Genomic DNA, 14,588 nt, shown 5'->3' with positions numbered 1-14,588 from the left:
TCCTAAAGGAAATCAATCCCAAATATTCATTGGAAGGACTGATGCTGAAGCTGAAACTCCAATACTTTGGCCACCTGATGCGAAGAACTGACTCATTTGAAAAGACGCTGATGCTGGGAAAGATTGAAGACTAGAGGAGAAGGGGACAACAGAGGACGAGATAGTTGGATGGCATCACCGATTCAATGGACATGAGTTTGAGTAAGCTTTGGGAGTTGGTGGTGGACAGGGAAGTCTGGCGTGCTGCAGTCCATGGGGTCAGACATGACTGAGCGACTGAACTGAACTCAACTAGGGCCCTTGGTTCCTCTCCGAACCACGCGAGGGCAGCAAAGTGCACACTCGGAGATGGCCGGTGCTTGGTGGTTCCTCCCAAAAGTCTCCGGGGCCGAGGGCTATAAAAGAGGGTGCGAACTTCCGCTCCTTCACCGGAGGGAGAGCGGGCTGGAAGTGAGGTTGCTGTAAATTGCTGTGTGGTGTTGTGTGTGTTGGGGGGGGGGGAGGGGTGCGCGTGTAGGCCGAGTGTGTGAGTGGATGCGTGAATGTCTGAGTGGGTGCGTGAATGTGTGCGTGCGTGCGCTCGCCCCTGCACCCCTCCCCCGGCCTACACGTTGATCTTATTTGATCGGGTTGGGACTCCAGCCCCGCCGGTCCGACCCGAAATGAAAAGCTTCCCTCCTGCGAAGCCCTTCCTCGGGGCGCTGTGCAGCGAGGCCCCTTGGGCGGTGGCAACGCCGTGGCCCCGGAGGTTCCGGAGCCGGTCCTGTGGGGTCCGGCGCTCAGAAGTGATGAATTGATCAGATAGACGAGGCCGGGCTTGTCCCGCGCCATTGATTATCGAGGCGATTCTGATCTGAGCCCGGCCCCAGGGCACGGCCGCCCGTGGCGTTGGGGATAACGTGTCAACAGTCGACAGCCGGCTGGGGTCTTTGACGGGCCGTCGAACTAGCCGTCGCCCCGCCCGCAGGCGCCGAAGCTGAAAGGGGACAGAGCCCTTGTTCTCTGCTGCAGTTTTACTTTTCTAGGCGCCTCCTTTTTTTTTTTTTTCTTTAGGTCCGTTTTGTCATCATGACTCGCGTGTGATACCAACACTGGTGCCCTAGGTCTAAAGACACTATACAGCGCCTGCCCGTGAAGGCATGTAGGTGTGTACGCACGTCTGAAGTGAACTGAAGTCGCTCAGTCGTGTCCGACTCTTTGCTATCCCATGGACTGTATTCTACCAGCTTCTCTGTTCATGGGATTTTCCAGGCAAGAGTACCGGAATGGGTTGCCATTTCCTTCTTCAGGGGATCTTCCTGACCCAGGGATCGAATCCAGGTCTCCTGCATTGCAGGCAGACGCTTTACCCTCTGAGCCTGTGTATATAAGGACTTCCCAGGTGGCTCTGTGGTAAAGAATTCGTCTGCAGTGCAGGAGACTGTGATTCGATCCCTGGGTTGGGAAGATCCCCTGAAGAAGGAAATGGCAACCCACCCCAGTATTCTTCCCTGAAGAATCCCATGGACAGAGGCGCCTGGTGGGCTACGGTCCATGGAGTGGGAAGGAGTAGGACATAATTTAGTGACTAAACAACAATATGTATGTATATATCCATAAGAGAACTTGGAAAGCTTATAAGAATTCAGATTCCAGGGACCCGCACCAGATTTACTGAATTATAATTATCAGAGAGGTCTAGAAATCAGGATTATTTAAAGCCTCCATGCATGGATCGCAGTAATAAATTTTTCGATGTTCAGTATCAATTCGCATGAGGTGATTATCCAGAGAGTCACCCCTCTCTGCTACTTTCAGCCCTTCTAAATAATGAGAACTGAACATATTGCCACTTAGCAGTAAACACTATGAATAAATTGGAGTATCTCTATAGAAGAGGGACTGTTAGTTTGGTGGAATTTAAGGACCCTGCACTTAAGTACCAAATAGAAGCCCTTTCATGTCTGATTTATTCAACAGTGCATATGCTGTCCAAGTTTAGAAATGGGAACTTAATTGTACAATATTCTAAAGGGTCTCATTTCTTGCTCATTCTGACAGCAGGTTCCTGTGAGTGGCTTGTAATTTTAGAAACCACATTAATGCATTAGTTTTTAGGTACTTTCAGACCCTAGGATCAGATTGTTAAGCTCTGTTTCTAAGAATCAGGGGCTATAAATCTAGGCAACGAAAAAAAGAATTGACTCCCAGGCAAGGAGACAGCAGAGTTAAAAGAATGAACAATGGAAAGGAAGAAGGACCAGGGAGACTGAGCTCTCATGGAGAAGGAGAGCCCAGAAAATGACAAAATCCAGAAGGTCTGAAATCTGTTAAGTGTGACCTCTGCATAAATATTAATGCTACAAAGAGCTACTAAAGTTAGTGTCTCTAAGTTCATTGAGAGAATGGACAATGCCCATTCTTGTCTCCCTAACAATTAGCTCAACAGCTGACACATGAAAAGTTTTCAAGAAAGGTTGAATGGCTATATATCTGTATGGTTGGAATGACTCCAGTTTACAAAATGTGAATACCTGTCTCCTGCCAAAAGCAGTGCTGTTCTGTCCTAAATCCTTATCTTTTTCAGCAGGTTGACTCCGAATTGCAAATATTGCCCAATAGCATTAGTTTCTAGAAACTGAGAAACTTCCACATTTTAAGAGTAGTCAAGTGGCAACTTATAGTCCGCGGATAACAGATACTCCAGGCTTCAACTTACACAAATCTATTTAATGGAGGTGGTCGGCGGGATGTTCCACAATGATTAGTCCAGGGGCCTGTCAACACTTATGTGGAGAAGAAGCCACCATCATTCTTTCGGGAGTACCCTCCATTGGTGGCTGCAGTGTGAGGGGACACTGTGGAGAAAAGAAGGAATGGGCTGTGAATTTAAGATCTGTTGCCTTTTCTGGGAATTTGTCACCCATACTTTCATGGGGACCATGGAGAAGGTTCTAACAGCTGGGGAAACACAAGACTGATGGGAAGTAGCTATAGGTCTTTTCCCAGGTTTCTGTCCTTTGCTGAAAATTCTTGTCCATTAGACCTAAGGCTAAGGCAGAGGCTCTGAAACTGAATTCATTTCCTAGCCCTATAGTCAGCATGTCCCCTGGCATTCATCTGATATGTGCCAGACTCAGTTATCCCTCATGTTCCCTAATAGCCAGCCACCTCAACTCCCTGATTCCTGTGTCCATTGAGAAAAACTTGCACCACCCATCTTCCTCCCATTCCTCAGTCTTCTAACCCTTACCTATGGATCCCTGTATGCTGTGAATAGACTCCTTCTTAGGGTTGATCCAATGTCTGATGTTAGCTCTGGAAGTGATGAGGGGTGGTTGGGGAGGGGGTAAAAATTCTCCAGGGAATTGGGTCTTGATTCTGGAAGATGATGTGGGAAGAACAGGGGAGAATGAAATCAATCAAGAGAAGGTAAGGAGGGAAGGAGTTGCATACAACCTCAAAAATACAGCAACCAAAGGCCTTTTCTAGCCTCTTGAATTAACCAAATGTTTTATTATACAGATGAGCCCAATTTTGGAAGATCTCTTCATTTTAGAAAAAAGAAACCCACAGAAATTGTATTACAGAAGTTAAAAAATGCAAAAATCTATACAAATAGGAACCTATTAATTATTTCCCAGGTGACGGTTTACCTTACTTGATTGGATGGCATTGTTCTTAGGGAGAGGCTCTGCCTCCACAACTTACCGGCGGGTATCCTGGATGGTCTCCTGGTGTGTGAGTATCTCACTCTTGTCCTTGAATGTCCCTGTGTGGTGGTTGTACAAGGCTGCTAAGCGGAAATCCAGGTCATCCTTTGGTATCTACAGAGGAAGCCAACCCTCTCAGGGTTAACTTGCCACCGTGCACCCATTCTAGTTGGGTTCTATTGGGTTCTACTCTTCTCCCAAAGCAGAGTAAACCCTTTTGGGGCCTGAGACCCACCAGCTCTTTACACACCAAATTACTGTACATGATGACTTCTTAAATCTTGTCCATACAGAATTGTCTCGTGCTTAAGTCTAAGGAGTGGGAAGCTCTCCTGGAGACATGGGAACCTCTTGAGCTTAATGGGCCTTACCTCATTCATGGTTATAATGAGAAGTCTAGTGAGAGAATGATTTGCTCCAAATAATTAACTGCAGCAAAACTCAAGCCTTTTGCCTTCCCAGAGATAGGATCTTGGATTGGGGGCAAGATAAAGCTGCTAAAGCAGTCACGGACAGACTGCCTTTCAAAAAGGATAGTCATTAGTCCTAAGTGGATATAATGAGAAATAGCATTTCAATGCTAGGTACCTCTGAATAAAAAAAAAAACCATCCTGTTTCATGGAGGTAACTGTGGGAGTTGAGCTGAGTCGACACCAGGGTTCCTGTTGCTGAGCAAGGTGAGTTGGGTTCTTATATGGCAGTTTCTGCAAAAGAGAAACCACACCCACAACTGGTTACCGAAGGCCTTGCTGATGTGGTAGCATCAGTGACATCCATCCCCTCCTGCCATTCCATTTTAATTGAATCGAGACATCTAAACGAGAAGGATGATATGGGGCAAGCCTCCCAGCCTTTTGACCCTCCTAAGTTTTCCCTTAGAACTGAAAGAAATGGGCCAGGAGTCAGGGAAAGGGGTGAAGTGGGACATGAAGTGAAGGATGGGGAGCAGACAGGCAAGATGAGCTCAGGTTCAGAAGTCCTGAGTTTGAAGAAGAGGTAAGATATTCTAATGCAATATGCAGTTGTTGGAGTAACAGCTGAAGCCTCCCAAAAAGAATCTGACCAAAAAGGAAGAGGTGGTTCATGAGGACTGCACAATATTATAATGGGGTTAGCTGGGGACAGTCAGAGACAAGAGAATCAGGAGAGGAGAATCAGGAGAGAATAGTGTCTAAACATGTGAGAAAAAATTTTCGGTAAGCAAGGACGGGTCATTGTTTCTGAGGGAATGTCAAAAAAATTCATTGAATGTTTGGTTCTCTCATTAAAACCCCACAAGTATGAATATGAAAGGCACATAGCTGATTTCTTCATTACATGTAAAATGCCATATTGCTCACCACTGTGTCCCCAGTACCCAGCACAGTGACCTAAAACATGGTGTTCTAAAATGAGATGCTCATGGAACCAATGACTGAATTCCAGTGAGTACAACTACAACCTAGTAGAACTCTCATTCATCTTATCTGATGCTGGAACCTTCTTCATCCCTGGTATATGGCACAGTGCTGCATGACTCAGCTCACCATTAATTGAATGGTGTGGACCAGGCACTATGTTATCACCAAGAAAGATGAAAAGGAGATGGGAATATTACATATGATGCAAGCACAGGTAGCTCTTCCAGTCTTCCAAGGCTGCCTAAGCCTCATCATCTCTATAAGCAGAAGGGTGAGATGGTCTTTCACTGAGAAAATCAGGCCTGTCAAGCATGAGCTGCCATCTTCACTATCCATTTTCCTTTCATTTCAGAGAAAGGGAAGTCCCTTTTATTCAAGAATAACTCTTCCTTCCTGAACCCAGCCCTTCCTGGTACTTTAGGGACCTGTGCTATCCTGGCATCTCCTGTAGCCAGCTTCTCCTCATCCTTTCGTCACTGTCTGGCTACGACTCCATGATGTTCCTACCGAGCCAGCCTTCTTTAAGAGTCAACACATACTACTCTCCACTTTCCCTCCCACCCCCTTTCCATCCCCTTTCCATCCCAATACAGTCCGACCTCTGCCTCAAGCATCCACTGAAACTACTCTTGCTAATAACCTTTGTGGTTAGGTCAAATGGATCATTTCCAGACCTGATCTTATCTGACCTTGGTGGTTTCTGACACCACAACTCTTGATTCCACGAAATGTTCTCTCCATCCTGCATGGGTCTAGCTCCTCCTGGTTTTTCTTCTGCATCTGCCTATTATTTCTCAGCTTTCTTCTCAGCTCTGTTTTCTCTCTCTGCCCCTAAGTGGGATTCTCCAGGGGTTTCATTTCTGCCTTTCTGACTCTCACATTCACTGGATGAGCTCATTCCCTCCTATGGCTTCAAGTACCACTCTATGAATACTGTGGCTTCCACACATTGTCAACCCACAGCCCTAACTGTGTTGTCTACTCATCATCTCCACAGAAGTGTCCCACAGGCACCAAAAAGCAACAGCTACATCATTGATCTCAACCTCGTTCTCCCCAAACCTGCTTTTCCTGGACACCTCATTCAGTAAATGGTATCAGCTAAGCCCTCAGAAACCTAGGAGCCCTCCTAGACTGGCCACTCTCTTGGGCCCATATCCAGTCAGCCACAAAGCCCCATCAGTCCTGCCCTTTGCATCTTACCACCACCCCCTGCATCACTGCTTTAGGGTCCATTACTCTTCCTGGACCATCATGAAACACATATATACACAAACACATTCCAACATGAATCAAAGACAGATGTATAAAGCATGACCTGGTGTTTGATACCTCTTTCCCACTCTATATACCTCACGTCTCTTCATAGAAGAGTTTCCCAAATAGGGCAAAGCATTGCTTGGTGGAATCTGGGCCTGTGCAAGCTCCGTCAGATCAATCATTGCTTAGGTCCGCAAGTGCCCCTTGTTCCTCTGGACTAGAGCGCCACTTCCCTCTGCTCAAAAGCACCGTGAAAGGTGGGGAGACCTGAATATGGGATCATGGAGGTAGGCAGAAAACAGATCTCTCCCGTACCTGACTCAGTGTCCTCCCCAGAGTTAAGTTACCACTTCTTCCGGTCAGGCCGACAGAAGAGTAAGGTCGACCCTACTGGGTACCTGCGTAAGAAACCTCAATACCTTGGAAGCCAGTGACTTTCCCAAGTAGGAATCATCTTTATCCAACGCAGGGTTCTGGAAAGGGTCTCGGGTGAGAGGCATGGCAAAACACCGAGCGAGGCGCTCTTAAGAGGGGTGAGAGACCCGCGCAGCCGCACACAACCTAACACGCGGAGGAGCCCGGGTCCCAATTGTTTGGAACGCCCAATTTCAGTTGCCAGGCAACTGCTCGGCCTTCTGTGACTAAGGCGAATTCCCTCCGAGAAGGGCGCCACCTGGCGGTCCAACGCGGGAGGCCCCTCGGGAAGAAGCTACTGGGATCACAGAGCGGAAACAGCCGCCGAGTGTGCTCGGGAGCCCTGGATTTGCACTCGTGAGCCGTCGGTGAAAAACACCGGCCTCCCATCTTACAAATCTTCGGCAAAAGACTTCAGTTTAGGAAAGAATTCGTAAAAGATAGCCAGCCCTGAAATGTCCTTCTCCTTGGAATCTTACGAGAGGATTTCTCAGAGCGATGACAGAATGGGGATGTCAAAAGACAGAGGAGTCCAGGTGTGTTTGGAAAATTGCCCAGCTAAGGCAAACTCGCCTTGCTTAAGCTCAGCTTGACTATGTGAGTCCCAGGGCTTCGCACAGGACTGGTTGTAAATTCACAAATGGGTTTGGTGTGGTGGAAGTAAGACCTCCAGAAGCAGCTGTTACAGTGGGTAACACCTACCCGGGCCAGTCTTCCAGGCTATAATCCCTGGAGGAGAGATATCATCGCGGTCATTTTTCTGTTGCTTTTAACAAGATGTTTAATAAGTATATGTAGAACGCCACGTCTGCAAAATTAGTGATGCTCGTAGGTAGCCGATGGCCCAAAATAATGAATTTGTTGGTGATGGCTTGGAGGTTGTTTCCACCGCGTTCTTTGCACGAGCCTTGTGCGCGCCTGCTGGGCCGGTTGCGGACCCTGGGCGTGTGCATTTCTGCGCCGCGCGCGCTAGCGGCGGCGGCTGCCGTGGCGACCGGCAGGTGAGCGGCAAAGGAGCGCGTGGTCCCTGCCCCACCCGCGCGAAGGGAAAGAGGAGGCGGTTGCCAAGGCGACGTGGGTAGGAGGAGGATAAGTGAAAGGAGGGAGGAGGAAGGATGGGCGGCCTTGGTGTAGCCGCAGGGAGGTGACTGAAGCGAGCCCAGCCCCTTTCATCCTGCCTCCTGTGAATCTCCCTCCCCTTTTTTTCTGCCTTCTGCCAGCAGTAGCTGCAGCCGCAGCACCTGAGCCGCTGCTGCCGCTCGCTCGGAGCAACACTATGGCTGAGCCTGGCCACAGCCTCCATCCCTCTGCCAGAGGCAGGAGAAGAACTGAGCCGCGCACACTCCGGCTTCTGCGGCTGCTGCTCTGGGTTGGGACCGCCTTCCAGGTGACTCAGGGAGCAAGACCGGAGCTTCACGCCTGCAAAGAGGTACTGTCTTCCCCGACCCGACCCCACTTAGGTCAAAAAAATCTTGGATACGGCGGAGATCTTGGGGACTTAGACACAGACAGTTTCAGAGGGCACGGAGTTTAGGTTCTTTGGGGATAGGGGGAAGAAGGAAGAGGAACAGACTGGCGTCATGGAGGGGCCACCCCGTTGGAGGACTCACAGAATAGATCACCCTCACAGCTTAGACTGCTGAGCTCGGGAAAGGTCCCAGCTCCAAGGAGCTCAGGAGGGACTCGAGTCCCTGGGCTCGGAACGAGGGAAGAAGACAGGAGTTGTTTCCCAGCTGAAATGAAATTACCTTAAAAGTGGTTGAGAACAAAAGATTATGTACAGAGGGGCAAAATAGAAAGTGGAAAAGGGGAGAAGTGGGGTAAGAAAGGAGTTTGGAAGGCTAGAGGAAAGTAATGGATGGAAGTGGGAATATTTGTGATCGTATCATGGCTTCAAGGAAGGCAGGTAAAGGTGGGAGGTCTGCGAGAGGGACTGGAGGATCCCGTCACCTCTGTCCCCTTGGGTAGTCAACATCTGGCTGCCTTGTGGGCTGCTAAGTCTGGATCCTGTTTATAGGTTGCCTCCCCCAGTATGCTTTCTTCAGTGTACCTGACACTGCATGACCCACCTTTGGTTGAGTTCCTTAATATCTTGCTTCCTGCCAATCTCCACTTTCCTTCTCTGGACTTTTGCTAACATATGTCGCAAGTCTTTTTCAAGTGTTTCTAAAATGTTGCCAACATAATTCAGAGAATAAGTAGTGAATGTCTCCCAACCAAAAATGCCTTTGAACATTCTTTTGGAGGGATACAAAAAGGTATGAAGGGGTAATGAAACTCAGTGGTTTCTATAGTATTGAAATAACAGTAATTTGTTGTGTTTTGAGTAACTTTTTTTAACCATATGGCAGAGGCAGCAACAACATATTTACAAGAACTACATGAAGGGCATGGGGGGAGGCGAAATAAAAATTACTGTTATCTATGTGAAATGTGAAAAACTTCATAATACATTAAGAGTCTAGCCCTGTTTAATTAATTTGAGGTGTCATACTTGGCTAAGATTTTGAGAGGTTGAAATATTTATAAGTTGTCAGTATTAACTGCTGATTAGCGACAACAACCCCATCCCATATGGAAATGTATTATTATGAAGGTATTCTAACAATTTAGCTTCCAGCGTAGCTCAGTGGTAAAGAATCTGCCTGCCAAGCAGGAGACACAGGTTCAATCCCTGAGTCAGGGAGATCCCCTGGAAAAGGAAATGGCAACCCACTCCAGCATTCTTGCCTGGGAAATCCTATGGACAGAGGAGCCTGATGGGCTACAGTCCATGGGGTTGCAAAGAGCTGGACACAACTTAGTAACTAAACAACAACAACATTCTAACCGTTAGACTATCTACAACACAACAGATCATGAAGAAATGAGAAGGTGGGAAGAGAGATTTTTGTGTGTGAATAAATATACTTGACTTTACTCATGAATGTGAACGAGTGACTCTAGTCACTCCAAAATTTACCAATGGAAATTTTGGTAACTTGTGTCAGTCCCAGCAATGTCCTGCCCTGGATCATCCATATTTTCACTCAGCCACTTCATGACCTGTTTTAAAGACAGCTGGGAACAGGATGATTTTGTCAGTGAATGTGGCTTACTGGCCTTGGTGATCTGTGGTCTAACCAATCAAGATAACCAGTTTCACCAAGCAAAGTCACTTGCCTAACATTGGAGTCCCCTGAGTGGAAGATAAGAATCTTAGAGTTCAACTACCACTTCTTGTTGAGATCTTTGGAAAATATGAGACATTTAAGAAATTAAACACATTGTATCATCTTGCTTCCTAGGGAGGGAAGAATACTGATATTTGAGAGTGCTAACTTGTGTACAAATTTTGCCTTTAGTCCTTTTAAAATGATTGACATTTGTTTAAGCAAAAGGCCTTGCCAAGAGCATAAATTGAGGGCAGTGGAAAGCTATGGAGCTCAACATACTCAACAGGCAGGTTCCAGTTCCTGCCTGTCACTTACTACCCAGTTTTTAGATCTGTAGAATGGGTATTTCAGTAACGCCCAACTCAAAAAAGATTGCTTTGAGGACTGAAAGAGAAAATACAGTTAAAACACAAATTTGAATTACCTAACCCTCTTTCCCATTCAGCTTCTTTACCATTAGAGCCACACCCCGTTCTGGAGTGAAAGTGGCTTAGGAGTCCTGTTCATTGGCCACAGGCGTCAGCAAGCCTTGTTTACACTCTTCTTGAGCAAACAGTGGCTGCTGAACACCCTGGACTCCAAAACCATAAGGAAGAGAATAAACCCATTATTATAATATTCTTTGTTTGACAGTGTGAACTGACCCAACAAGTTTTGGGGGCTTCCAATCCTAAATGGTGAAAAACCAATTCAGCGTAAACTAACTCTTCCCTGTTCTTAATTTTCGTATGAATTTATTGTGAGTCAAGTACTCTTACCAGCCAAGGCCAAGTCTAATGACAGCAATGCTGTTCCTGCTTTGTTTCTGAAATTCAAGGCATCCATCTGGACTGAATCAGGGAACAGAGGTTGAGGGTAAAGCCTCAACTGAGGAGGTAGAGAGCTGGGAGTTCTAGATTGCTATACATGTGCTGGGGCTTGGCATTCCTTTCACAATTTTAAAATAATCAGGGTCACCAGTGGAACTAAACATCCTGGATGCTGTTTGTCCTCACGAATCATTTTTCAGCCCTGTGCTAGCCTGGGCTCAGTGCTGAGAACCAAAAGAGCATTTCCTATAGCACAGTGAATCTAAATCAAATGAGAGAGGAGGAGAAAGCTGCCTTTCCCAGATCGGTCTTGTCCTGAGGCCTCAGTGCTAATTGCCCCCAAAAGGATTTTCCATTCTGTGTTGAAGAGCCCAAAGGGCTTCAGAATCTGGAAGACACAGATTGAAATAAACTTTGGTAAATGGATGGTGATGAGTCTGCCACTTAGTGAGGATGCTACTTCAAGCAAGTTAATTAACTTCTGACAGCTTCAGGTTCCTGATCTCTAAAATCAAGATGGTAGCAGGTATCTCACAAGGCTGTTGTGAGGATTAAATAGGACAACACATATAAAATGCCTAGTATATACCCTTGACGTGTCATAGGTACTTGAGAAATATTGATTGGCAGGAAAGGTAAGCCCACAAATAATGACATATAAATGATGACATGTGGTCAACATGTGGTAAGCAATGCAGGAGTGGCAATCTAGAGTTTTACAGGAAAAGAAAAAAAACATATTTGAACAGTTGGCACTTGACCTGTTTCCGGAATAATTAGTAGAATTTCAGCGGGCAGAGATGGAGGGAGAGAGGGAGAGAGTGCTTTCTAGATAGAAGGGTCGGAGGAAAAGATCCTGAGGATTGCAAGTAAACCACGTGGCTGAAAGGTGGAGAAGGTATGGGGTACAATAGAAATCAAAGCTGGAAAATGGGAAACTAAGTGAAGAATTGATTTCTAGCAGAGATAGTGGATTAGCTTGAGTATAAAGCAAATAAGGTTGGGGCTTCCATGGTGGTCCAATGGTTAAGACTTCGCCTTCCATTGCAGGGGTATGGATTTGATCCCTGATCAGGGAGCTAAGATCCCACTTGCCTTGTGGCTAAAAAGCCAAAACATAAAACAGAAGCACTATTGTAACAAGTTCAATAAAGACTTTTAAAAATGGTCCATAAATCTTAAAAAATAAATAAATAAAATAAAGTAAGTAAGGTTGAGGTAAGCCAAAAAGTGAGAGCAGAGAGATATGAGCAAGGAGACTGTTCAAAAACTCTTGCAAAGGTCAAGGAGGAGCTAACAAAGGAACTGGACTAGGATGGTGGCAGTGGGATAAATAGAAAGACATAGATGTTCATTGTAGTACTATTTACAATAGTCAAGACATGGAAGCATCTGAATGTCCATCAACAGAGGAATGGATAAAGAAGATGTGGTATATATGTACAATGGAATATTACTCACCCATCAAAAAGAATGGACTAATACCATTTTCAGCAACTTGGATGGACCTAGAGATTGTCATGCTGAGTGGAGTAAGTTAGAGATGCAGAAACATCCTATGAGATCCCTTATATGCAGAATCTAAAAAGATATGATACAAATGAACTTATTTACAAAACAAGAATAGACTCATAGACTTAGAGAACAAACTTATGGTTGAGGGAGAGGAAGGACTGGGAGAAGGGATAACTAGGGAATTTGAGATCAACATGTACACACGGCTATATTTAAAATGGATAACCAACAAGGACCTATTGTAAAGCACAGGGAACTCTGCTCAATGTTATGTGGCAGCCTGGATGGGAGGGGAGTTTGGGGAAGAATGGATACATGTATATGAATGGCTGAATCCCTTCATTATCCACATGAAACTCTCATAACATTGTTAATCGGCTATACCCCAATACAAAATAAAAAGTTTAAAATAAAAAAAAAAAGAAAGACATAAATATGAAAAACATGCTGAAGGTAGAGGTTAGAGAATTTGTCAACTGATCAAAGGAGTTTAGTGGGTTGGCGGGAGGATTAGGCAAGATAATGCTTAAAGTGCTTTACAAAATGCATAGCGTAGAGTAAGTGCTTAGTAAATGTTGTGCTTCTGAAACCGTTTGGCATTGTTTCAGGGCTCCAAAGAACTTCCATACCACAATTTATGTCTCAGGGCAGAAAAGAATTCAATGAGAGGCAAAGTGATAGATAAGAAGTGATTTATTAGAATAGGATGCTTGTGAGGCTTACAAGCAGGTAGGCGAGAGATGCCACACCCCAAGAACTTACTGGACACAGTTTTATAATCAAAGGAAAAGTGGGGAAGAGGGGGGAAGAACTTCTTTGTCTTTCTTGAGTAGATGTCATGCTTCCATCATCAGCTCTTCCTCCAGATTGAGCAGGGGAGTTTTCTTGTCCCTCATGGACAAGCTAGGTCCACAAGTTACTGTTTTTCATGTGTGCAAAGAGCATGTTCTAGGGATCATTAACTTGGTGAGCTCACTGGGCAGGATGTGGGTCTCCTGCCACCATCGTTTCATTGTTTGCAGCATGTCTCTTGCTTCTGTTGCGTGGTTTTGTTACTAAGCCTGCCTGGTTTTGTGGTTAATCTCATGAGTAATCATTAACTAACAGGGGTCTCCCATATTTTTTCCACTCACAATCCCCTAGTGGGATTAACTATATAATCACCTATTTTACCCCTTTACTCTGTCCCTATGACGTCTTACTGTTTTATGATCTGCTTTTAAAAAACATAATGGGAACATTATTCTAAATCATTAGATGGTCTTGAATGGCATCATTTTAATTAGGAATTGAATGAACTACCTACCTTGGCTAATCCCTATTGTCAACCCTTTCACTTTTACAAGTTAAAGTAATATATGCTCATAACACTAATACTAATTCACACTTATTGAGTGTTCTAAGTGACTGACATTCATTAACTCACTGAGTCTCTATGAGGTAGGTCATATTAACACCCTACCCCTTCCCCCCTCCCCCACACCATTATTTATCTCCTCTTTCCTGCTTTATTTTTCTCCACAGCACTCTTTACTATCTCACATATATTTTACTTATATACATATGTGTGCATATACATGTGTACATGCCTGCTCAGTCATGTCTGACTCTTTGCAACCCTGTAGGCTGTAGCCCACCAGGCTCCTTTGTCCATGGAATTCTCCAAGCAAGAAAACTGGAGTGGGCTGCCATTTCCTCCTCCAGTGGATCTTACTGACCCAGGGGTAGAACCTGCATCTCTTGCATCTCCTGCATTGGCAAGAGGATTCTTTACTACTGTGCCACCTGGGAAGCTGTGCATATACATACATATATGTATTTTAATTGTCCATTTCTTTTGACAAGAATGTGAAGTCTATGAGGGCTGATATTCTTGTATGTCTTATTTATTTTAAAATATATTTATTTTATTCTTGGCATTATTTGGTATTTATTTTTGGTTGTACTCGGGCTTTCTCTAGTTGTGCAGAGTAGAGCTTACTCTTCATTGTGGTACGTGGGCGTCACATTGCGGTGGCTTCTCCTGTTGTGGAGCTCGGGCTCTAGGTGCACTGGCCCCAGGGGTTCTGGCACAGGGGCTCCTTAGGTGTGGCACAGGGGCTTTGGTTGCCCTCAGCATGTGGGATCTTCCCAGACCAGGGATCAAACCCGTGACCCCTGCACTGACAGGCGAGTTCTTAACCACTAGACTACTAGGGAAGTTCCTCCTATATATTTTATTCACTTCTATATTTCCAGTGCCTGCCATGTAGTAGATACTCAAAAAGTTTCCTGAATGAATCCCCATTTTATAGATGATGAAACTAAGGCACAGAGAGGGTAGCCTGCCCAAGGTGACTTGG

At 45.5% G+C, this 14,588-nt stretch overlaps 2 protein-coding genes and 1 non-coding gene across 5 annotated transcripts in view; 2 read left to right on the top strand and 1 right to left on the bottom strand.

Moving 5' to 3' along the window:
- The first annotated feature begins 423 nt into the window (after nt 1–423).
- Nucleotides 424–857, top strand: LOC112585880. Its single transcript, XR_003110453.3, has one exon. It is a non-coding gene; the product is annotated as a small Cajal body-specific RNA 2 (non-coding RNA).
- Nucleotides 858–2,688: 1,831 nt separating this feature from the next.
- CFAP276 (cilia and flagella associated protein 276) lies at nt 2,689–6,990 on the bottom strand. 2 transcript variants are annotated; one of them, XM_045166068.1, is made up of 5 exons: nt 6,773–6,990; nt 4,281–4,397; nt 3,691–3,806; nt 3,233–3,360; nt 2,689–2,837 (listed from the first exon to the last, which is right to left on the bottom strand). In XM_045166068.1, the coding sequence occupies exons 1-5, from the start codon at nt 6,851–6,853 to the stop codon at nt 2,767–2,769; spliced, it is 513 nt and encodes a 170-aa protein (XP_045022003.1). In that variant the 5' UTR covers nt 6,854–6,990; the 3' UTR covers nt 2,689–2,766. The 2 variants fall into 2 exon arrangements, with proteins under 2 accessions (XP_045022003.1, XP_045022002.1); XM_045166067.1 differs by lacking the exon at nt 6,773–6,990 and adding an exon at nt 6,446–6,559.
- Nucleotides 6,991–7,876: 886 nt separating this feature from the next.
- Nucleotides 7,877–14,588, top strand: part of ELAPOR1 (endosome-lysosome associated apoptosis and autophagy regulator 1) — a 75,099-nt gene continuing 68,387 nt past the window's right edge. Inside the window, exon 1 of one of the 2 annotated variants that reach the window (XM_044944603.2) lies at nt 7,877–8,196. In XM_044944603.2, the coding sequence (XP_044800538.2) occupies nt 8,044–8,196 (153 nt within the window). In that variant the 5' untranslated portion in view covers nt 7,877–8,043. The remainder of the gene's footprint in view (nt 8,197–14,588) is intronic. The other variant, XM_006052158.4, reaches the window with a different exon arrangement.

This window comes from Bubalus bubalis, chromosome 6 (genome assembly GCF_019923935.1).
Source record: "Bubalus bubalis isolate 160015118507 breed Murrah chromosome 6, NDDB_SH_1, whole genome shotgun sequence".
Classification (NCBI taxonomy): domain Eukaryota; kingdom Metazoa; phylum Chordata; class Mammalia; order Artiodactyla; family Bovidae; genus Bubalus; species Bubalus bubalis.
The sequence above is the reverse complement of the archived record's forward strand: the minus strand, read 5'-3'. Positions and strand labels throughout refer to the sequence as shown.

Coding starts and splice junctions, on each gene's coding strand:
- CFAP276 (XM_045166067.1), bottom strand. CDS start 6,535: ATGATTGATCTGACGGAGCTTGCACAGGCCCAGATTCCACCAAGCAAT. Junction 3,361..3,690: donor ACCATCCAGGATACCCGCCG/GTAAGTTGTGGA, acceptor ATCATCTTCCAG/AATCAAGACCCAATTCCCTG. Junction 2,838..3,232: donor CAGCATACAGGGATCCATAG/GTAAGGGTTAGA, acceptor TTTTCTCCACAG/TGTCCCCTCACACTGCAGCC.